The sequence below is a fragment of the Podarcis muralis genome, chromosome 2 (assembly GCF_964188315.1).
Source record: "Podarcis muralis chromosome 2, rPodMur119.hap1.1, whole genome shotgun sequence".
Lineage (NCBI taxonomy): Eukaryota > Metazoa > Chordata > Lepidosauria > Squamata > Lacertidae > Podarcis > Podarcis muralis.
This window is the reverse complement of record NC_135656.1, coordinates 110,692,265-110,715,493: the sequence shown is the minus strand read 5'-3', so window position 1 is coordinate 110,715,493 and position 23,229 is coordinate 110,692,265. Positions and strand designations below refer to the sequence as shown.

The window sequence follows — 23,229 nt, the reverse complement described above, 5'->3', positions numbered from 1 at the left end:
CCATAATAACAATTTAAACAATTTATTTAACTTAAAGAATAACATTATAGCATATGTATCCATGTTTGTTAACTGATGTGGTTAAACAATTAAAAAACAACAACTTAAGACTGAGTTTTAGCACACATGATAAACTTAAAACAAATCCTTATTTCCTGATGAATAGCCTTTGGACTATAATGTAACTTAAATAGAAAACTATCTATAGATTTTTTTCCCTCCAAAAGCATTTTTTTTTTTAAAAATCCAATTTAATTTTTAAAAAAAATCAATTTAAAAAATAATAATCCGATTTTATTTTATTTTATTTATTTTAATCACTGCTTTGTATCCACCCTGGTATAATGAAAGATGCTAATATGGAAATGTAAAACCTGGAAACTTTAATAAAAATTATTAAAAATTAGGGGGGTGGGTCTCAGCACCCTTAAAAAGCTATGGCTCCCAAGATTCAGATGCAATAACCTAGATGAATCCCGCCCAATTAAAATGAAGATGCAAGCAGCAACTGAAGCCCATGGAGGAAAGAAGCCAGTGACAACGAAAGGATATCCCAGTCAGTTCACTGAGAGGCCTGGGAAAGAAGGGGCCGATAGAATTGAAAAAATAACAAACTGAGAATCAAAACACCTGAGAAGAGGCCGCCCAGTGAAGATTTGGGGGCCAAGATACTCACTGGAGTTCTGCCCCGGGTTCGAGTTCTTGATATAGGCAGAGAACTTGGCAAAGACGTCAAGGCCAGCTGTGTTGGACTCGGGGTTACGGGCAGCCAACTTGGGGTACCTGTGGGAGAGAAGGCAGATTTATCATCAACCGTGAAGTGGCCTCGCTTAGTGGCGTCACCCGCAACTCCTCCTAGAGAGCCAGCAACCCCCTTTCCCTAACCAGCTCCCCTAGATCCACAAAAATTATTGAAAAGCATTGAAAGTGCTCAATAAACAGAGGTTCTGCCCCCTGCCCCCCAGCAGAAGCCTGCCCCCTTGAGGGGGTGATCTCCTAAAAAATGCTCATAATAATAATAATACTAATAATAGTTTATTTCTACCCTGCCCATCTGTCTGGGTTTCCACAGCCATTCTGGGTGGCTTCCAACAAAAGATTAAAAATACATTAAGACATCAGTCATTAAAAATGTCCCTAAACAGGGCTGCCTTCGGATGCCTTCTAAAAGTCAGATAGCTGTTTATTTCCTTGACATCCAACAGGAGGGTGCCACTACCGAGAAGGCCCTCTGCCTGGTTCCCTGTAACCTTGTCACAGTGAGGGAACCACCAGAAGGCCCTCAGAGCTGGACCTCAGTGTCCAGGCTGGACGATGGGCGTGGAGATGCTCCTTCTGGTATACAATAATAATCCTTAGTATGCCCACAATCAGCTCAATTGCCTCAAATAATTCTTACTTGGGAGGGCAAAGGACCTCCTCAAGGAACTCTTCAATCTTGTTAGTGTCTGTATGAACCTCAGTCCCGTACATCAGGAACGGGAGCTGACCTCCGGGGCATAGTTTCTGCACCGTCTCGGTCCTCCTACAAGGAAGAGAAGAAGAAGAAGAACATATTAAGAGTGCTTGTAACTGCGAGAAGGACCCCGGAGCGAAGATAAGCGATGCTGACCGGACGGGGGAGATGCACGTGCGAGTCCGTAGCAAAAGGGAGGACGCCCTAGGGTGTCCCTGCGGCAATTTCTACCCACCTCTTGGTGTCCACCGTGGTGACATTGAAGGTCACGCCCTTGAGCCAAAGGACCATGAAGAGTCGCTGGGAGAAGGGGCAGTTCCCGATTTTGGCTCCATCGCTGCCGGCCTGAGGAAATGAAACCAAAACATTGAGATCTAAGCCTCAATCTAACTCTGCCATTCTATAATTCAATGACTAGACCCGCCTTTAGCCTAATCCTGCTCGTCTTATGTACATCGTCATCATCATCATCATCATCATCGTTAAGTTGTGGGTGAACATATCAGACGACACAGCGATTTTTCAAACAGCTCTTGTTTATTCACAGGCCAGAACAGAACTGAACTGAAGGGTTCAGCCAGCCTGCTTATATAGAGCTCCACTAGAACACAACAGTAACCATTTTCTGTAACTATCCAATCACTGAACGTCACTTTCAATCCCTTATTTGCATATGTGGACCTGAGTGAAAACTATCTACAGTATCCCCCTGCTGGCCCAGGGTGAGAACTTCAGTACATAACAATCATCATCATTTATACCCCGCCCATCTGGCTGGGTTTCCCCAGCCACTCTGCTAGCTAACCCCGCAGCCTTGGGCTGGTACCCGAAACGTAGCTCAAGTAATTCTGGAAACGTAGCTAAAGTAATTCCTGCTGCAAGCCAGAGAGAGGGCAGTGTTTGATAGACAGATAAAACTTTATTCGCATTAGCCAATGGCCATAGCAACAGTAAAACATTACAGTATACGCAGAAAAGGAAGTTTGATTTAAGAGCACAATTTTAAAGTCCTGAATCAGCCGTCAGTTAGTGGCCCTTATTCTGATTGCCCCTGCTACGAACCTAGCAACCTTTGCTGTTATCTGATAGGACAATTTTGATCTGATAGGAGAAAGGACATTGTGGCAGTGGTTGAGCGCCCTGGGATGGTTAGTACGAGTGGGGTGTTTTACAAAAGTCAGAATCACAGCACTTTTTACTAGCGACCTGGCCTTCAGGAAGCCACAAAAGCATGTAGTAAAGGGCTGAGACTGACTTGCAACTTGAGATTCCCAGGTGTCAAAACATGTTATTTATGTATGCCACTACTGCGGGCTGTGTTTTGTCAGGCCAGAAACTGGAAAACGAGCGATGTCCCAACCAAAGAAGAATGGCAACTCAAGCCGACAGAATATGCGCAGCTTGCAGTGTCTTAACATATAGAATAAGAGAACAAGAAGGACATACGCTTAGAGAAGATTGGAAAACGTTTATTGAATGTATGGGAAATAACGGTGTATAGCTGAAAACGCTGGCAGCGTGAAGACAAATTCAACGGCGCAAATAAGTTCTGATGGATGTAATAATGGAATGCTGAATGGTATAGTTTTTGTAAATTAAGCAGGGATTTATGATATGTAAAATGAGCCATGGAAAGGGGAGAAGGGAAGTCACTGATATCTTAAGGATGTAGAAATGAGTACTTTAAATTGTAAAACTGAAAACTTAATAAAAATGAGAGAGTTTTAACCACTAGAGGGAGACAGTGGCATACGAAAGGTCACAATACCTTCTGCCACAGTGAAATATAGTATTGGGCTCTTTGTACTTACAAAGGTCACAGCCACCCAAACCTTTTTTTTTTTTTTTTTAAAGAAAAAAACAGAGTCGCCCTGTTCCGAAGTGGCTGTAAATCACAGCGCTGGTGATCAGTTGGCATGCTTTCCGCAGGTTTCGGTCTCCCCTGCAGGCTGGGAGCTACTGCTGAACCTTGATCTCTGTTTAGCTTGCCACACAGGAGTCGCTAACTAAGCAGGTTTATCAGCCGGGTTCTATACAAGTTCCTGGGAGGGCTCCGAGCGCAAGCCTGCAGCAGGATTTCTCCTAGTCCAAAATGAGGAAAGACACAGGGGGATCCAAGTGGCCAAACTGCACTGAAGGGGGCGCTGCGCTAAAAGAGGCAGTCTTAATGGCATTGCTTTTATTATCTTTTACTATACCTGTGTTTGATGATGTACTTTAGATGCAATGTGCTCTCCTATAATGAGCTTAAAAAAATATTGAAATATTGTTGTTTAGTCGTGTCCAACTCTTCGTGACCCCATGGACCAGAGCACGCCAGGCACTCCTGTCTTCCACCGCCTCCCGCAGTTTGGTCAAACTCATGCTGGTAGCTTCGAGAACACTGTCCAACCATCTCGTCCTCTGTCGTCCCCTTCTCCTTGTGCCCTCCATCTTTCCCAGCATCAGGGTCTTTTCCAGGGAGTCTTCTCTTCTCATGAGGTGGCCAAAGTATCGGAGCCTCAGCTTCACGATCTGTCCTTCCAGTGAGCACTCAGGGTTGATTTTCTTCAGAATGGAGAGGTTTGATCTTTTTGCAGTCCATGGGACTCTCAAGAGTCTCCTCCAGCACCATAATTCAAAAGCATCAATTCTTCAGCGATCAGCCTTCTTTATGGTCCAGCTCTCACTTCCATACATCACTACTGGGAAAACCATAGCTTGAACTATACAGGCCTTTGTTCCCAAAAGACCAGAGGCTTTTTTGCTTGGTTTGATGGGAAAGGAAATTAAGATAAAGGACCAAAGATTATTCAGGTATGCCACAGCTGCGGCAAGGACTTCGTTGGCCCCAAACTGGAAATTATAAGAAGTTCCTACCATTGCGGAGTGGCATTCGAAAATGACAGACGACGCGGAACTAGCCAAATTGACGGGAAGGATTCGAGAAGAGGACGACCAGGATAATTGGAGTAAATTTACTGAGTATTTAAAAGACAGTTGTAAAAACTTAAAAGACACTAGCAGGACTGAAGTAACTCCTACAATGTAAAATAAATAAGATGAGAGGATAAAATACGCGAAAGAATACGACAAGGGATACCAACTGAAGGGAAGGAGGGAAGTCATAGCTCAGCAGAGCAAAATGCTTTATATGTTCATGTATGTATGTATGAAATGTATGGAAAGAAAGGTTACGTAAAGAAAACAATAAAAACTTATTGGGGGTGGGGAACAGATGCAATGTGCGACCCCAGCCAGAATGGCCAAACTTGGGGCAAGCCAGCACCTCTGGGGACAGTGGGCTGCATAGACAACAGGGATCTCTTATCAACAGTTGCCAAAGGGAAGACGATCTCTTGCTCTAGTAACCCATACAGTCAGGGAGGAGATAAGATGAATCATCTTCCATGGAGGACTGCGGCCACCAACCGTTGCCATGGGAACAGATGGGCTTCCCCAAACATCCTCCAGAAAGTTGTCGCCAGCTTAACACGGTGCAGGCGGTTCCTACTTCGACTACTCAGCAATGGTTACCCCTCAGCCGCCGCCAGCCTGGCAGGCACAAGGGACAAGAAGTTGCTATAGAAATGCCCAAACAGAAAGGCGTGTGGAGCCAGACATCAATCAAAATGGCCGCCGGACTTAAGAGCTGCTCCGCAATGTCAATCGGCTGTTTGTTTGGGTTTTTTTGGCAATCTGCTATTCCCGTGCAGACAAAAACAAAACGAAAAACCCACATCTAAAATCCTTTGAAAACCTGACTCAGGTTGCAGAATACATTGTGCTGACGTAACCGTCTCCATTTTTCGACTGTCACTGTGCAAGATACAGTGGTGCCTCGCAAGACGAAATTAATCCGTTCCGCGAGTCTCTTCGTCTTGCGGTTTTTTCGTCTTGCGAAGCACGGCTATTAGCGGCTTAGCGGCTATTAACAGCTTAGCGGATTTAAGAAAAAGGAAACAAACTCGCAAGAACTCGCAAGACGTCTTGCGAAGCAAGCCCATAGGGAAATTCGTCTTGCGGAACGACTCAAAAAACGGAAAACCCTTTCGTCTAGCAAGTTTTTCGTCTTGTGAGGCATTTGTCTTGTATACTCAGGGTAGCAAAAATAAAATAATATAATATATAATAAGGCAGCTCCTGCACCTTTCATATTTGTACAGAAGAGGGAACTCCAGTGCAACCTGTCATGCAAGCTAAACAGGGCTTTTGAGCAAGTACTAATAAGTTTGCTTGAACTTAAATAATTAGATTTATATCCTATCCTTCTTCGCAAAGGAGCCCAAGGTGGCAAACACATCCTTGATAAAACAAAACGATTTTAAAGAAAACAAAAACGTATTCAAAAACCCAAAAAGTATCTAAAAAGATTTTTTTAAAAAAAAAATTAAACCCAATAAATATTTTAAAATTAGATTTTTAAAAAACACACACCCAAAAAACTATTAAATCAGCAACAGGGAACTTGTGGCCCTTTAGGTAGTGTCAGGACTCCGACAGCCATCAGCCCCAGCTAGAAGTGTCGATGGCAACAGTGAGGGATGTTGAGAGTTATAGTCCAGCAATATCAGTTTTCCCCATCCCTGTAATTAAAGGTGCAAGAGAGCCCTGTTTCCTTTTGCATCCAGCCAGACTGCCCATTTCCCATGACTCAACAGACCGCAATTTCGACGGGCATCCCAGCTGCATAAGAAGTTCCGATGGCAAGAAGAATCTGGCAGTCCAGAGAAGAAGAAGAAAAACCTTTCTCATTTTTTTAACTTCCTAAATTTCCAAACAGAAAATTAGTAATTTTAAAAGGCCGCAAGCGCTTTCCCCAGAATATTTTGCATACCATATGTACCATACATTTTAAACCACCTTCCAAGAATCTTGGGAACTGTAGTTTATTGAGACTGCTGGGAAGCATAGCTCCGTGGCGGAGTAAACTACATCTCCCAGGATTCTTTGGAGACTGTGCAAAGTTCTATAAATATATGCAGCTAGCAGCCCCACCAACGTTTCCACCCTAAATAATCCCCAGTGCCTTTTCCTAACCACTTTCTGCCATCGTGATTAATTGTTCTCATGGCAACCCTGCCCTTTCCTTTCTTCCAGGGACTAGCAGGTTAAAGTTTTTTTTTTAAAAAAACAAGAAACCATGACTCTCCAGTTGCTAAATCGGGCGCAGAAACAAAATGGCAAACCCTTACATGGGAAAAAGAGAGAGAGAGAGAGATGCCCTTCCCTGGAAAAAGATCAAGCAAGAATGAGCCATAAAAGTGATAAGTCGACTAGCTTCTGGAGAAAACATGTACACAAGGATGGAGGGTGGAGATGAAGTCACATGATTTCCTGGTGGGTTGGGGCGGCCAGCCTAGTCTGATCTGGAGGAGACAAAAGGGAGTTCCCATGCTGACATCATTCTGAGACTTAGAAGGGTTTTTTTTAAAAAAAAAAAATACTAAGGAGATGTTCATTTCAGCCTTTGAACGGCAGCCAGGAAATTCCACTATGGTCTGTCAGAAGTTACTCAGCCACCCAACGCCCCCTTATCTCCACCTAATACATTCCGCTCTTGGAGAAGCCACGCTTCATCCATTGCCAAGGAACCCAGGAGTCCGGGCCACAGATATTCAACCCCACTCTTAAGTAATTATGCCAGGAGGGGAGAACCTCACCGTCACTGGTCCTGCTGAAACGCACCCTGGAACTCTGATAAGGAATCCTGCTTGTCTGAATGGAGGGAACAGGAGGAGGGATGTGTGAGCACATGTAGAAACTAGCCTGCCCTACGCATGACAATTTTGCATTTGTCGCCCTCCTCACTTTTGCTCTGCTACATGGCCCTCAAAAGGCTGCCTGAGAGGGACTGTGGCCCTCAAGGTGGAGAAGGTTGCCCACCCTGAATTAGGTCCTACTCCACTTGGGACGTGGGTGGCACTGTGGCGTAAACCACTGAACCTTGGGCTTGCCAGTCGGAAGGTTGGCAGTTCGAATCCCGTTGCTTGGTCCCTGCTCCTGCCAACCTAGCAGTTCAAAAGCACACCAGTGCAAGTAGATAAATAGGTACCGCTCCGGTGGGAAGGTGAACGGCATTTCCATGCACTGCTCTGGTTCGCCAGAAGCAGCTTAGTCCTGCTGGCCACATGACCCGGAAAAACTGTCTGCGGACAAACGTCGGCTCCCTCGGCCAGTAAAGCGAGATGAGCGCCGCAACCCCAGAGTCGTCCGCGACTGGACTTAACAGTCAGGGGTCCTTTACCTTTTTTTGAACCACTTCTCTTAGGAGAACCCAGGAATCCCAACCCTTAATTTAACTTGCCAAATGCTACTCCCCTGGCCAGCACTTAGTGTAGCTGATGAGTGGTTGGCAACCATGCTAAGGATGGGACTCCTACCCTCAAAGTGGGATACCCAGCCACTCTCTCTATTCTAATCCCCTAAAAATGGCAGCTGAGGAGACGTCTTCACCACTACGGCTTATTCCCTTTCACGAAATCCTTCCAACCTTCAAATCCACTTGATCCCTCAAGCTCCTTTGAACCTGCAAAGGCAGCCCAGACCGTCAAACGCCCACCAATGAGACTGCCAGGTCCGTAATCTGAAAAGGCATCTCCTTCAGGGTGGAACCCTCTTCAGGCCCAAGGGCCACCGGGCAACTTTTGGGGGCCACATCAGCAGGGGGCGGGGCCAAGGGCAAAAGTGGGTGGAGCAACAGATATGAATTTTTCCTTCCTCACAGAAGGCTGGTTTCAACAAATTCCTTCCTCCATTCAGGCAAGGAAGAGGCATGAATAGAGTTCAGGGGCCCATTCCAGCCAGCGATGACACCAGCATTTCTAAGGAAATGACATTTTGAGGGGCTAAATATAGGCAGAGGGAACCGGGGATCCCTATTTCCGTCTCTCTCTCTTTTCCACTAGAGCACACACACAGAAAAGACATTGTAAGGAGACTTTGTTCCCAAGGCACCACCCCTTTGCTCTCCTCTTAAAGCCAAGCCTGCTGGCACCCTTCCCGTCTCTAACCCAATATTTATGTATTTGCATTTCGCACCATGACGAGAGCAGCCGAGCTTAAAGCACACGTACAACACTCTCTGCCTGAAAAAGGGAAATAGGTAAAAATGAAAAACTGGAAATGACACTTTCAAGTTTGCTGCCTCCCCTTCTGACCAGTCTTACAAACTTAGGTATATAAGCTAGGCCTCAAATTGCTCCTTAAACCAAGGTTGTGGTCATCAAAACAGAATGTTTAGTTGCTATTTTGGGGCAAAACGGCTCTAAAGCCTTGTTTTCCGAAAGGTGGACTGTCCGGGATTTGATTCTCAGTTGAACATCTGAGAAGCTCGCTCACAACTTTCTGACATTTGCGGCCGGATCAAGCAAAATTTATTAATTGCAGTTGTTTTGGTAGGTGGCATTTTCATTTGCCAAATTGCTCTGAGGTATTCTATGGAAGAGATTCACAAATGGAATTCAATTAAACCAACCAACAAATGAATAAATATACTGTCTTTTTGAATTCCCCCAATATGGACCAACATAGCTAAATTTTCTATTGGTAGATAGGATGGTCGACTTTACAGTCGGCTGTGTGGGCAGGTGAGGAAGGTGAGGAACCAGGCAGAGGGCCTTCTCGGTGGTGGCGCCCTCCCTGTGGAACGCCCTCCCATCAGATGTCAAGGAAATAAACAACTATCTGACTTTTAGAAGACATCTCAAGGCAGCCCTGTTTAGGGAAATTTTTAATGTTTGACGTTTTGTCGTGTTTTTAATATTTTGTTGGTGAAACCCAGCCAGATGGGTGGGGTACAAATAAATTATCATCATCATCATCATCTTCTTATATCTTTAACAGGAGAGGGGATTTCATCAAGTACAGCCTGCCACGCAACTAGTAAAGGTACAGGGTCCATTTCCCCTTTTGCATCTGGCTAACCTAACAGTAGACTTTCCTTCTTCCCTCCCCACCGCCAACTCAAAGAACCCAGGACGTAATAGTGCCACTGTATTCTGCTCTGGTCAGACCTCACCTGGAGTACTGTGTCCAGTTCTGGGCACCACAGTTCAAGAAGGACACTGACAAACTGGAACGTGTCCAGAGGAGGGCAACCAAAATGGTCAAAGGCCTGGAAACGATGCCCTATGAGGAACGGCTAAGGGAGCTGGGCATGTTTAGCCTGGAAAAGAGGAGGTTAAGGGGTGATATGATAGCCATGTTCAAATATATAAAAGGATGTCATATAGAGGAGGGAGAAAGGTTGTTTTCTGCTGCTCCAGAGAAGCGGACACGGAGCAATGGATCCAAACTACAAGAAAGAAGATTCCACCTAAACATTAGGAAGAACTTCCTGACAGTAAGAGCTGTTCAACAGTGGAATTTGCTGCCAAGGAGTGTGGTGGAGTCTCCTTCTTTGGAGGTCTTTAAGCAGAGGCTTGACAACCATATGTCAGGAGTGCTGTGATGGTGTTTCCTGCTTGGCAGGGGGTTGGACTCGATGGCCCTTGTGGTCTCTTCCAACTCTATGATTCTATGAGGACTCCAGATTCTAAGTCCTCTTTACTGGCTCCGGATTAGTTCAGAGTACACTCACGCTGGAATAATTTGCTGGGCTTGATAACGCTCTACCTCTGCCACAGCCTTTGGCCTAATCCAGGAAAGATACAGGAGCAAATCAGTGACAACCGACTCCAGCACACGCGTACAGTTTGCGAGAGCGTTCCTGCCCACACATGCACACACACCCAGCAGCCGGTGCTCAGGTCAAATGCAACTCGGACAATAAAAACAAGGGAATAAAAAGCCAACAACAAGCTACACTGTGAGGAAATGGATTCCAGGGAACAGAGGGAGGGAGGCAGGCGCAGTTTCTGTTAGGTGCCACAAATATGCAGAATGCACCTGCTGATTCAGGGAGATCCAGATTCTGCGCTAGGGTTAATTAATGCAAATGGTGCAACATTCCAGAAGCTGTGTGCACACCTGAGAAGGATGTGGCAAGCTGAGGTGAGCGTCGCTGCAGAGCCCTGAAAGCAATGCTGCGGGGAGGACAGGACTTGCCCGCCGATGCAAATATCAGGGGCGCTGCAGCCCTCTCAAGGTCTCACTCCGCAAACCCTTTCTGATGGTGTACACCAGGCACAGGCAAACTCGGCCCTCCAGAAGCTTTGGGACTACAACTCCCATCATCCCTGAGCACTTGTCCTGTTAGCTAGGGATGATGGGAGTTGTAGTCCCAAAACATCTGGAGGGCCAAGTTTCGCCATATCTGGTGTACACAGAGGAGGATCCGCAGAATGTCGATCATCCGGAATCAAGAGCTGCCAACTTCACGATATGATAATCTTTATTGTCATTGTCCCATACAGAACAACGAAATTGAAAAAAAATCTACATCAGACATTCAAAAACCAACAAGCCTGCTATCCCAGCTTGGTTAACCCCCTAAAAACTCTGATACCCCATAATTAAATATAATATACTCCCACAGAGTATATTATGTTTAGGGAAGCTTTTAATGTTTAATAGGTTATTGTATTTTAGTGTTTTGTCGGAAGCCGCCCAGAGTGGCTGGGGAAACCCAGCCAGATGGGCGGGGTATAAATAAATTATTATTATTATTATTATTATTATTATTATTATTATTATTATTATGACTACCTTACACTGCATTTAAAACCATAATCACATTTGGATAAAAACTGTTTCTCAGGCGGCTAGTCGTAGTCAAGGTGCTTTCCACAACTTTCCATGCAGCCAGAAATCCTGCAAGGAGCTCACAGCTGCGCAAGAGACCCGGAAAAGAGGTGTGCAGGTAAATTTGCTGAGAGCAAAGCAGCCACATGCAAAAAGAAAAGGAGAAGGAGATGATGATGTTCCAGTGCCTTTAATAGTTCTGTACGAGAGGGAATCTCGCAGGGGAGGCCTGGTTAATCAGGGCAAATGGGCCACCAACCTCAGCCTGCCAGCACCTGTTTGTCACCTTACAACCAGGACGGGAGTGGCACTATTTTGTCACCTCCCTCCTCCAGGGTTTCGCTGCTGCCCCTGCAGAGCTCATCTTGTGCAAGGGAATTCCATGGTTTCTGACTGTGCCCTGTGCAGTGTTTCTTCCTTTGGCCTGTAATAATACCCGCCCTTTAAATAGCACTCTAGGTACATTACCTTGCTGTAATTAACACCTAGTAACGCAGGTCAATATTATTATCCCCTGTGCTGAAGACGAGGGTGGGGACCAGTGAGCAATCAAAAGCAAGCTTGCTTTATTTCATCTGAGAAGTTCCTGGCTTAAGTCCTTTCTCCCCGTATATTTTTTATTAGATTTTCTATTTTACATTTTACAGTATTCATTTAAACAACCTTAAAGTATCAGTGACTTCCCTTCTTCTCTTTCCACGGTTCATTTTGCATAACATAAAATCCCTGCATACTTTACATAATCTATGCCATTCAGCATTCCATTATTACATCCATCAAAACTTATTTATGCTGTTGAATTTATCTTAATGCTGCCAGCATTTTCAAGTGTACACAATTCCCCCCCCCCATATACTCAATAAACATTTTATAGGCCAGTATTGTTAGACCTCTATTTAATAGCAGTAATAATAATTTATTATTTATACCCCACCCGTCTGGCTGGGTTTCCCCAGCTGCTCTGGACAGCTCCCAGCAGAATATTAAAAGCACAATAAAACATCCAACATTAAAAACTTCCATTCAGATGTCTTCTGAAAGTCAGATAGTTGGTTATTTCCTTGAAATCTGGTGGGAGGGCGTTCCACAGGGCAGGTACCACCACCGAGAAGGCCCTCTGCCTAGTTCCCTGTAACTTCACTTCTCACAGTGGGGGAACCGCCAGACGGCCCTCAGAGCTGGACCTCAGATGGAGGTGGAGACACTCCTTCAGAGGTTGGGTGGCCACCTGTCATGGATGCTTTAGCTGAGATTCCTGCAATGCAGGGGGTTGGACTAGATGACCCTCAGGGTCCCTTCCAACTCCACATTTCTATGATTCCCCCCCACAAGTTAAGTTGCTGGACCCAATGACCAACGCTAGTCCTACTTAAGAGTAGACCCTGATGTTAACGGACATGGCTAACTTAAGACTCATTAGTTTCAATCAATGGGCCTACTCAAGAGTAGGAGCTTAGTTGGGCACAACCCGTGATCACATGCATCCGTGGCATGGTCATGTGTCTGCAGAAGTACTAAAACAAAAAATGAAAAGGTCAGATTGCCGCTAATAGAGAAGAAGTCAAACACTGGTGAGCTGCAGTGCGACCGTCATCTGAAACCAGGACTGTTGACAGTTCATCCCCCTAACTTCTTGGCTTCTGGGTGATTAATGGATTAAGTTAAGTAATTTTAGCCATTTATTGCAAAACAGCTCTTTTGAGCCTGGTTCTCTGAAATCTGAAATGGATTCAAAGAAATCTGCTTCAGACTGGCTTCAGGCCCATATTTGCAAGGTCTGATCCAGCAGGAATCTTCTACAGTGGTACCTCGGGTTAAGAACTTAATTTGTTCCGGAGGTCCATTCTTAACCTGAAACTATTCTTAACCTGAGGTACCACTTTAGCTAATGGGGCCTCCCGCTGCCACCACGCGATTTCTGTTCTCATCCTAAAGCAAAGTTCTTAACCCAAGGTACTATTTCTGGGATAGCAGCGTCAGTAACCCGAGGTACTACTGTATCTGACTTTTAGAAGACATCTGAAGGCAGTCCTGTTTAGGGAGGCTTTTAATGACCGATGTTTTAATGCATTTTTAATCTTTTGTTGGAAGCTTCATGTTACAGACCCCGCTAACCCAGAAATAGTACCTCAGGTTAAGAACTTTATCTCAGGGTGAGAACAGAAACCGTGCTCTGGTGGCACGGCGGCAGCGGGAGGCCCCATTAGCTAAAGTGGTACCTGAGGTTAAGAACAGTTTCAGGTTAAGAATGGACCTCCAGAACGAATTAAGTTCTTAACCCGAGGTACCACTGTAATAGTTTTCCATGCTGGGAAAGCCTTCCTCCTTTAAGGAGAAAAACAGGCAAAGGTCCATTTTATAGGCAGGGAATCCTGCGTGCATTTCCAGTTTTCTGCCTTTGAACAGAGCCCCTGCAAAATGCACTCAGCTTATCACCTGGAAGAAGATAACTTCCAGTGAGTCAGACCACTTGGATCATCCAGCTCAGTTTTGCCTACACGGACTGGCAGCTGCCCTCCAGGGTTGCTGCAGACCTGGGACCTTCTGCTCTGCAAAGCACTGAGCTACCTGCTGGAGACTGCCAAAAGCCTCCGGAGAAACAGCCCTTCCTTATTATTACCATATATTCCCTTTGACTCTGCCGACTCTTGACCTCCCTCCCTCCCTGCAATTGGTATATTAAATCCATTCTTATCACGCACATTATTCTTATATCCCTACTGCTTTACATTGAAGGTATCATTCCAGTCCTGCTAGTGTCTTTACACGTTTACAGTTCACCTTTCAATATTCAATAAATTTACTCCAATTATTCCTGATTGTTGGAAAAAGAATACTGTATTTTTTGCTCTATAAGACTCACTTTTTCCCTCCTAAAAAGTAAGGGGAAATGTGTGTGCGTCTTATGGAGCGAATGCAGGCTGCGCAGCTATCCCAGAAGCCAGAACAGCAAGAGGGATTGCTGCTTTCACTGCGCAGCGATCCCTCTTGCTGTTCTGGCTTCTGAGATTCAGAATATTTTTTTCCTTGTTTTCCTCCTCCAAAAACTAGGTGCGTCTTGTGGTCTGGTGCATCTTATAGAGTGAAAAATACGGTATGTAAAGAAAATAATAAAAATTTACTTGGAAGAGAAAACAGCCCTTCCTCCGGTGATTACCTTGGCGCCTGACAAAGACACTGGCAGCCAGGAGGTGTCCTTCAAACAGAAATCCAAGACGACAGGGGAAGATGTGGCAGAGAGGGACTCGAAGTCCCAAAGTACAGCTCCACCCTAGGCCTGCACAACTTATTTGACCTGTTTATAACAATGTGCTGAATGCCTTTCTAAATACGCCTGCCAACCTTGGATTTGTGGAAGCAGCACTGTTGCCAGTGCCACACGATACTCATTCCACACTCGTAAGAACTTGATCCTTCGGTGTGGTCACACCCATAAATTGTCAGTCAGTCATTCAGTCAGTTTCATTGCACATAGCCAAAGGCTGCCGCAATGTACACAGAATCGTTCAACAATTAAAAGAAAATACGCTGGATTAATACAAAAAACTTAAAACATTTATATTATCAAGACATTAGCTACATTAAACAGAGCTAAAAAAGTACCTTAATATAAGACATTAAACAATAAAATTTATAGGCTAAAATCATCACATGGCCACTATTATATTAAAAAATAATGTTGATTAATACAATGTGCAATTATAACAGGAGTTTGGTGATAAAGATAGAATATAGCTTGATGTAAAGGTAAAGGTAAACCTGACCATTAGGTCCCGTCGCGACCAACTCTGGGGTTGCGGCGCTCATCTCGCTTTACTGGCCGAGGGAGCCGGCGTACAGCTTCCGGGTCATGTGGCCAGCAGGACTAAGCCGCTTCTGGCGAACCAGAGCAGCGCATGGAAACGCCGTTTACCTTCCTGCCGGAGCGGTACCTATTTATCTACTTGCACTTTGACGTGCTTTTGAACTGCTAGGTTGGCAGGAGCAGGGACCGAGCAACGGGAGCTCACTCCGTCGCAGGGATTCGAACCACCAACCTTCTGATCGACAAGTCCTAGGCTCTGTGGTTTAACCCACAGCGCCACCCGTGTCCCTAGCTGGATGTAGATAGGGTCAAATAAATTCATCTCCTTTACAATTGGTGGCTATCTTGGCTATATAATTTGCTCTAATTTTCCTAGCAGCAGTTGCAAAGAGTGCTACACACCAGATCACATACTTATCTGTGTCTGCAAGGAGATATAAAATCATGTCAGAGGGGTTCTGGCCAGGGGACTTTGTCATTATAGGTGCTAAAAATCATTCTCTTGCTTCATTATATAAGGGGCAGCACAAGATATAATGCATAAGGTCCTCTACTTCAGGACATTCCCTAATGCAAACACTTTCGTTTGCACCCATACGTTGGAACTCCCTGCCTATAGACATCAGACAGGCGTCTTCAATGTTCTCTTTCCGGCGCCTGCTAAAAACATTTTTGTTTAGCAAGCCTATTCAGGTATGTAAAATGCTGGCATGTGTCTTAATCTGGTTGACTTCAATTTTTTAAAATACATTTTAAAGAGTTGGTTTTAAATGTTTTTACTGATAATTTCACACACACCCCCTGTTTTTGTAAACCACTATGGAGGATGTTCTTGTTTTACAATCAAGCAGTATATAAACCTTATGGAACCAATGTTCAACCAATGAAGCTTAATAACTCGGACCATAAACCAACATCTTCCCAGTACGTTTCCTAGCACAATTCAAAGTGTTGGTGCTGACCTTTGAAGCCCTAAATGGCCTCGGTCCAGTATATCTGAAGGAGCGTCTCCACCCTCATGGTTCTGCCCGGACACTGAGGTCCAGCTCCGAGGGCCTTCTGGCGGTTCCCTCACTGCAAGAAGCCAAGTTACAGGGAACCAGGCAAAGGGCCTTCTCGGTAGTGGCGCCCTCCCTGTGGAACGCCCTCCCATCAGATGTCAAGGAAATAAACAACTACCTGACTTTCAGAAGACATTTATACCCAGATGGGCGGGGTATAAATAATAAATAATAAATATTATTATTATTATTATTCCACCAATGAGAAGACAGTGGCACAAAATTGAAACCCACTGAGGCAAAAGAAAATTACACTGCCAAACAATTAATAGATTTTACAGGGAGGATGTTCCAATAAGTATTGGTTGCCAAATTTTGGAAGAAGCAATCCACTCCCATCTTTTTGGGGGGCGGGGAGAGGTATCTGGCACAGGGTATCTATTCATGGAAGTTCCTGTTACAGTGGTGCCTCGCAAGACGAAATTAATTCGTTCCGCGATTTTTTTCGTCTTGCGATATTTTTCGTCTTGCGAAGCACGGTTTCGGGAAAGTTTTAGAAAAGCTTCAAAAATCACCAAAGTCTTCAAAAACCTCAAAAAAGGCTACCACACTGTGTGCTATGAGTTGCTCCTCGAAGTCAAGTCACAACTGTATTAACGGTGTTAAGAAAAAGGAAACAAACTTGCAAGACGTTTCCGTCTTGCGAAGCAAGCCCATAGTGAAAATCGTCTTGCGAAGCAACTCAAAAAACCAAAAACCCTTTCATCTTGCGAGTTTTCCGTCTCTTGCGAGGTACCACTGTATAAGAAAGCTTGGGAAGGTACCATAAAAGCGAAAACATGGAGAATAAAATTAGCAAGGGCTAAATCAAATCATGTGTAGCAAGAGCTACTGGCCACAATGGTTACATTATCCCTCGATAGCAAGCCTTTGAATTCCAGTTCCTGAGAAATACAGATGGGCAGAATGCTCTTGTGCTTACAAGGTTTCCGATACTCATGGGCCATGGCTGGCCAGAGTGAGATGCACCACTAGCCTGATCCAGTAGGGCTCATCTTCTGTTTTATTTTTTAAAAAGCTGGTGCAAATATATGTGGTGTCAGAACCAAAAGGTTTACTATAAAAAAAAAAATTGGGAAAGTTATGACTGGAAGTGGAATGGGAGGCAAAATCACGTTCGTTCGTAATACAACACACCAGAGGTAATACCTAATTGAGGAGTGGTTTAGTTGCACGTGATTTATTGAATCAATTCAGTTTGCGGAACCAGCCAAAAGACTTCACAATTAATTATTACCCTTGGCAAGCTTCATAACCTGCCCTTCACCATAAACGGGGCACACCACAGCATTTCAAATTATACCGTACAGTTTTTAGATATTGTGCACAAACGAGCAGGCATTCCGGGAAGGGACTAAGGTGAATTATGTATTTGTGAGCGGTGTCCCACGGACTCCCTATTCAACTTGCTGATTTATCCCCTGTGCTGCTAACGCAGGCAAATAAAGCAGATTCTTGCCAGCCACCGCTCCCCTGTTGCCTCATTCAATCACCACAATAGGGCTATTTTTTCCCCCTCTGCCAGCATGACTGGGAAAACAAAGAGCTCACCTGAGGTGCTTCCAAGCTATCGATCACTAGGCTGCCTCGGAATAAAAAATGGCCCCCAACAGACAATTCTCGTTGGAGGGTAAACCTTGCTCGGAACAAAACATTCCTGATGAATTAAGACCCTCACAGAGGGGACTTTGTCAGGGTATTCAAACAGCATCTGTTTGCTGACAGGATCAGGGTGTTTGGATGAAAAACAGAGACTTTAAACACACAAACACATGCATCTAGGCTGAGACGTCTGGAGAAAAGTTCTGTCTATATAACTCTCCCCACCATATTCAAGGTCAGACTATTTTGACCATTTAGTCTGCTACTGTCTAAAATGCACTGCCCACGCGCACCATAAAACCCCCTATAGCTTTTGCTGGTGGCCCCCTGGCAAGGCTCCTGGACTGTGGAGTTACTTTTTAAAAAGAAAAAAAGAAATGACCGTATTTTTCGCTCTATAGGACGCACCCGACCATAGGAGGAGGAGAAAAGGGGGAAAAAAATCTCCCCCTCTCTGCTCAGCGCCCCTTCAGCGAAGCGGCAGGAGAAACGGAGCCCCTTTCATTTCTCCTCCTGCTTCGCTGAAGGGGCGCTGTGCAGCTCTCCCTCTCTGCTGAAGCCGGGAGAGCAAGACTCTCCTGGCTTCAGCAAAAGGAACCCGAAGCCTTCGGACCGCAGCGCAAATTCCCGCTGCGCTCCAAAGGCTTCAGGCGACTATCCCTGAAGCCTGGTGAGAGGGGTTGGTGCACACCGACCCCTCTTGCTCTCTAGGCTTCAGCAAAAGCAACGCGAAGCCTCCGGAGCGCGGAGGGAGCACTCCCTCTGTGCTTTGGAGGCTTCACGTTGCTATCGCTGAAGCCAAGGAGCCTGCATTCGCTCCATAAGACGCACACACGTTTCCCCTTAATTTTTGGAGGGGAAAAAGTGCGTCCTATAGAGCGGAAAATACGGTAACTATCCAATCCTCCCCAGAAAGAAAGCTACAAATCACAGCCTGCAAGTACCCTTCAAAGCCATTTCTCTATTAAAGTTCCTTTATCCGATACATTAATACCACACAGAATATTTGCAACAATAACGGGCATGTCTACTCAGAAGTCCCTTTGTGTTTAATAGAGCTTTACTCCCAAGCAAGTGGGTAGGGGATGGCAGCCTATGTTTGGTTTCAGGTTGGCATGGGGAGGAATGGAGTTCTTGTGCCCTGAGCAGCTGTATAACAGGCAGAAATTCAACAGGTTAAGCCTTTTCCTGTATGGAAATGCAACTCTGGGGAAAGCTTCACCATCTCTCTAATTTTGAGTTATGCCATCCCCCCCCCCCCAAAAAAAAAGCAGTCATTTTGTGGCTGGCACACTCTCAAAATTCTGGTCCAAAAAGGTTGGTGAACTGCGGTCTATGACTCGCTGTGGATCCCCAAGGTCTTTCCTTTCATCTGCTATGATGATACTAAGGACCGAAGGGTTGTAGCTCAGTAGGAGAACATCTGCCTTGCCTGAATAAGGACCCAGGTTCAATCCCTGGCAACACAAGATAGGGATGGGAGAGACCCTTGTCTCTGCCAGCCAGTGTCAAGAACACTGGGCTTCATGCACCAATGCTCTGAACTGGAATGAAGGCAGCTATCCATCTCCCAAGGACTGAATTATTGAAACTGTTTACAAAATTGTGCACCGCCGCCGAGCTGGTCAAACACACCTGGCCAAACACACCTGAGATGTGTGTTTTCAGCCCCTGCCCCCTTATTCCTGTGACTGTGCTCTGTTTCAGGTGTTGTTTAATTCTGAATTTTAAATTCCTACAACCCACCCAGGCCTCAGCCAGAGAAGAGCAGGTCATAAATTTACCGTAGTAAGGGACAATAATATGCTCCCAGCTCTCTTAACTGACCAGAGGCAGTTCCAATATTCTGCTACCTGTTCCTGGTGTCACAATTTGTCCCTAATTTTCCATTTGGAGAAATCTGAAGAACATATTTTTATTTTTAATTTTTTCTTTAAAAAGAGAAGTGTTACCATACATATGCACACATGCACACACACACAAACACACAAACCCATAGCTCACTGCTTCCCCTTTCTCTACGCCCCCATAGCTACTTATCTAGATAGCAGAAGTTGCTAAAAGGGATCTCAGTTGCAGCTAGGAATGCTTGAGGAATTTATCAGTGAATTCTGAGAGGAGCTGGCCAGATCTCCACCTCAGGGACCTGGCTTGCAGATCAGGACACTGGTCGCTTTCAGATTCTGCACCTCTCGGCTCAAAAGCATGCCCAAACAGCACGCAAAATGCATATTTAGAAACGCACAATTTGTGAGAAAAACACACTGCGCGTGTCTGTATTTGCGTTTATTTTTATTTTTTCACAAAAGAAGCTTCTTAGATTGAAGCAAAACAGGACGGGAAATGCTTATGCCTGACCACACACACAAAACCAACACAGGCCAGAAATAAAGACTGATTCGCCAATCCCGTACCTGCAGCCTAAGCTCAGTGCAGTCAGATCCATTATGTGATAGTAAGGATTCTGTTAAGCAAGGGCTTTGTTTTTGTTTGTTTTTACACACACACACACACACACACACAGAGAGAGAGAGAGAGAGAGAGAGAGAGAGAGAGAGAGAAACAGTTGTGGGGTTTTCGTTTACTTCTTGGTTTTAAATGCAGTGTAAGGTAGTCTCTATGGGAATATATTGTATTTAATTATGGGGTATCAGAGTTTTTAGGGGGCTAACCAGGCTGGGATAGCAGGCTTGTTGCTCTCTGAATGTTTGATGTAGATTTTCAATTTCGTTGTTCTGTATGGGACAATGACAATAAAGATTATCGTATTGTAAATCAATGCAGGATGGACTATCACAGAGCAACATAACACAAGCAGAAAAGAGCCTTCAGCAATATATAATAGAATTGCAGGAAAAAATTCAGCATAGCACTATGGCAGTCATTCTGTCAGTGCACATATTTCAGCTTGCCAGGTGAAATGATCCCCTTCTGCTGTTTTGGGGTTCTCCAAAGCCAATTCTGGAGAGTTGTGGGGGGGGGGACCCCCATCGCACTCGTGGCTGCTTCTGCAACTGTGACTTTTAAAAACATAATTTGAGAGCTGGGAGGACCCCGATGGCTCATCTGTTCCAACCCCCCTGCTTTATGGGGGCGTATGGGATGAGAAGGAATTTTCAGTGTAAGGAAAAACAGGGTGTTTTCCTTTGCAAAACACAATGCACTGGCAATGTCATGGGAGTTGCTTCTCCGTGCAGCAATCCCCATGCTGCCAGGGTAGCACATGTGAATCCGGCAAACACATGGCCAAGGGGGAAAAGAAGAGGGGTGGCCCCACACACTTTCGGCTCTGATCCTGCCTGCTGCTACTATGCAATCTCCAGGGCATCCCACCCACCCACCCCAAACACCACCGTAGGAATGCAGCTCTCAACAGAGAAAAGGTTGCCCGCGCCTATGTAAAATTAGCCAATCTGCAGGCACAAAATATAACTGCTGCCCTGATTAGGAGTGAGACATCTCCAGCCTCTGGGCCACTTCAGGCCCTCCAGGCCTCCTCCCCATTTGGCCCACGAGGACATTAAGCCCAAGCCCACCTGTCCTAGAGCGGATGTCCTTTGCAATGTCGTGTGAGAGTAAGGGAAACCTGCAGATGGCTGGGCTAACGGCGGCAGGCTGCTGATTGTCTGGGCTTGCAAAGCCTCACCTATCAGCTGATCCTCAGGCCCTGCTTAAGCTTCACTTCTGGCACTTTGCAAGCCGCACCGATCAGCTGATTGGCAGCACAGGTCACCTGACATAGCTGTGACGATTGACACGGGGAGATAAGGGGCCAACCCACTTCTTTCTTTGGCGATCGCTCGTAGCCGAGTAAGATTGTCTTCCATAAACACGGTTTTAACAATGAGTCCGTAAGTGACTGCAGAGGCCAATTCTGGAGCCACACGTCCTTCCACAGTGGGGACACTGCTTTCCTGGCTTTGACAGACCAGATCTGGTCCAATATTATGTTCCAACAGTGACCAACCAGAGATGCCTCTGGGGACATACAGACTCTGCAAATGAGAAGCAACAGGGGGTATCTGGCTGTCCCCAGCACCTGGTATTTATGCCTCTGCATAAAGAAGTTCCAATTTTGCTAGGATGACCCATGGTTGCTGGTAGACCTAACCTAAAGAATGCTTCTAAGCCAGAGGCCATCACACCTTGCAATATATAACACCATTGATTTAATTATGCACTGTGCAAGGGAGACACACATTTCAAGCAGTGCCCTTCAAGGAGAGTGAGGCAGCTCATTCCTGTCTTCCTTGCCATGTTTTAAAGGGAGAATCATGTTTTGAAAACACGTGTCCTCAATTCAGCCACAGTCACCGATATATACAGTGGTACCTCGGGTTACATACGCTTCAGGTTACATACGCTTCAGGTTACATACGCTTCAGGTTACAGACTCTGCTAACCCAGAAATAGTGCCTCGGGTTAAGAACTTTGCCTCAGGATGAGAACAGAAATTGTGCTCCGGCTGCGCGGCGGCAGTAGGAGGCCCCATTAGCTGAAGCGGTGCTTCAAGTTAAGAACAGTTTCAGGTTAAGAACGGGCCTCTGGAACGAATTAAGTACTTAACCTGAGGTACCACTGTACATCGGGAAGAACTTTCTGAGGGCAAGAGCTGTTCGTCTGTGGAACAGACTCCCTCGGGAGGTTGTGGACGCTTCTTCATTGGGGGTATTAAAGCAGAGGTTGGATCATCATCTGTCATGGATGCTTGAGTTGAGCATTGACTGCTGTATTGCAGGGGGTTGGACTAGATGACCCTCGGGGTCCCTTGCAGCTCTGCAGTTCTGCAATTCTCTGATATCCCCAGGCAAGTCAATTACCTTTCAGCACCAGTTTCTCCACCTTCAGAATTCAAACAATAAGCCTGACCTACCTTCGTAGGCTATTATAAGGAAGGAGAAATGGTGTTTACTAGCTCTAAGCCTTCAGGTTTGGGCAAGGTTAAAATAAATTAAATTCTACACTGGCCTACTTTAGATCAAACATTTGAACATATCCTCCTTTTTTTTTTTTTTTTTTTTTTGCCTGTCTACTCCCTTCTTGACAAAAGTACACGGTCCCTTCTGTCCCTAAACCATGTGATGTTTGTTATAGGAGAAATGACCTTTTAATTCCTCTCAGAGAAATGTCAAGGCCTGTCAGTGCTCTACTGTGGACACCTTGCCCTCGAACAAGTAAAATGCTTGTGAACATTCCATGCCATCACAAAGTCCAATGCTGAGAATGAGTTTATATCCTCACATATATATATATATATATATATATATATATATATATATATATATATATATATATATTGGGGGGACACAACTGCAATTTCTGTGCTGCGCATCTTTGGGGTAAAGGTAAAGGGACCCCTGACCATTAGGTCCAGTCGTGGCCGACTCTGGGGTTACGGCGCTCATCTCACTTTATTGGCCGAGGGAGCCAGCGTACAGCTTCCGGGTCATGTGGCCAGCATGACTAAGCCACTTCTGGTGAACCAGAGCAGCACACGGAAACGCCGTTTACCTTCCCGCCGGAGTGGTACCTATTTATCTACTTGCACTTTGACGTGTTTTCGAATTGCTAGGTTGGCAGGAACAGGGACTGAGCAACGGGAGCTCATCCCGTCGCGGGGATTCGAACCGCGACCTTCCGAC

General features: G+C 45.4%; 1 protein-coding gene across 1 annotated transcript in view; it reads right to left on the bottom strand.

Annotated features, from left to right (window-relative positions):
* CLIC1 (chloride intracellular channel 1) overlaps positions 1-23,229 on the bottom strand; it is a 35,089-nt gene that overhangs the window by 3,140 nt on the left and 8,720 nt on the right. The window contains exons 2-4 of the mRNA XM_028719847.2: positions 1,692-1,801; positions 1,400-1,525; positions 677-783 (exon numbers count right to left, since the gene is read on the bottom strand). Coding sequence (XP_028575680.1) covers positions 677-783; positions 1,400-1,525; positions 1,692-1,801 — 343 coding nt within the window. The remainder of the gene's footprint in view (positions 1-676; positions 784-1,399; positions 1,526-1,691; positions 1,802-23,229) is intronic.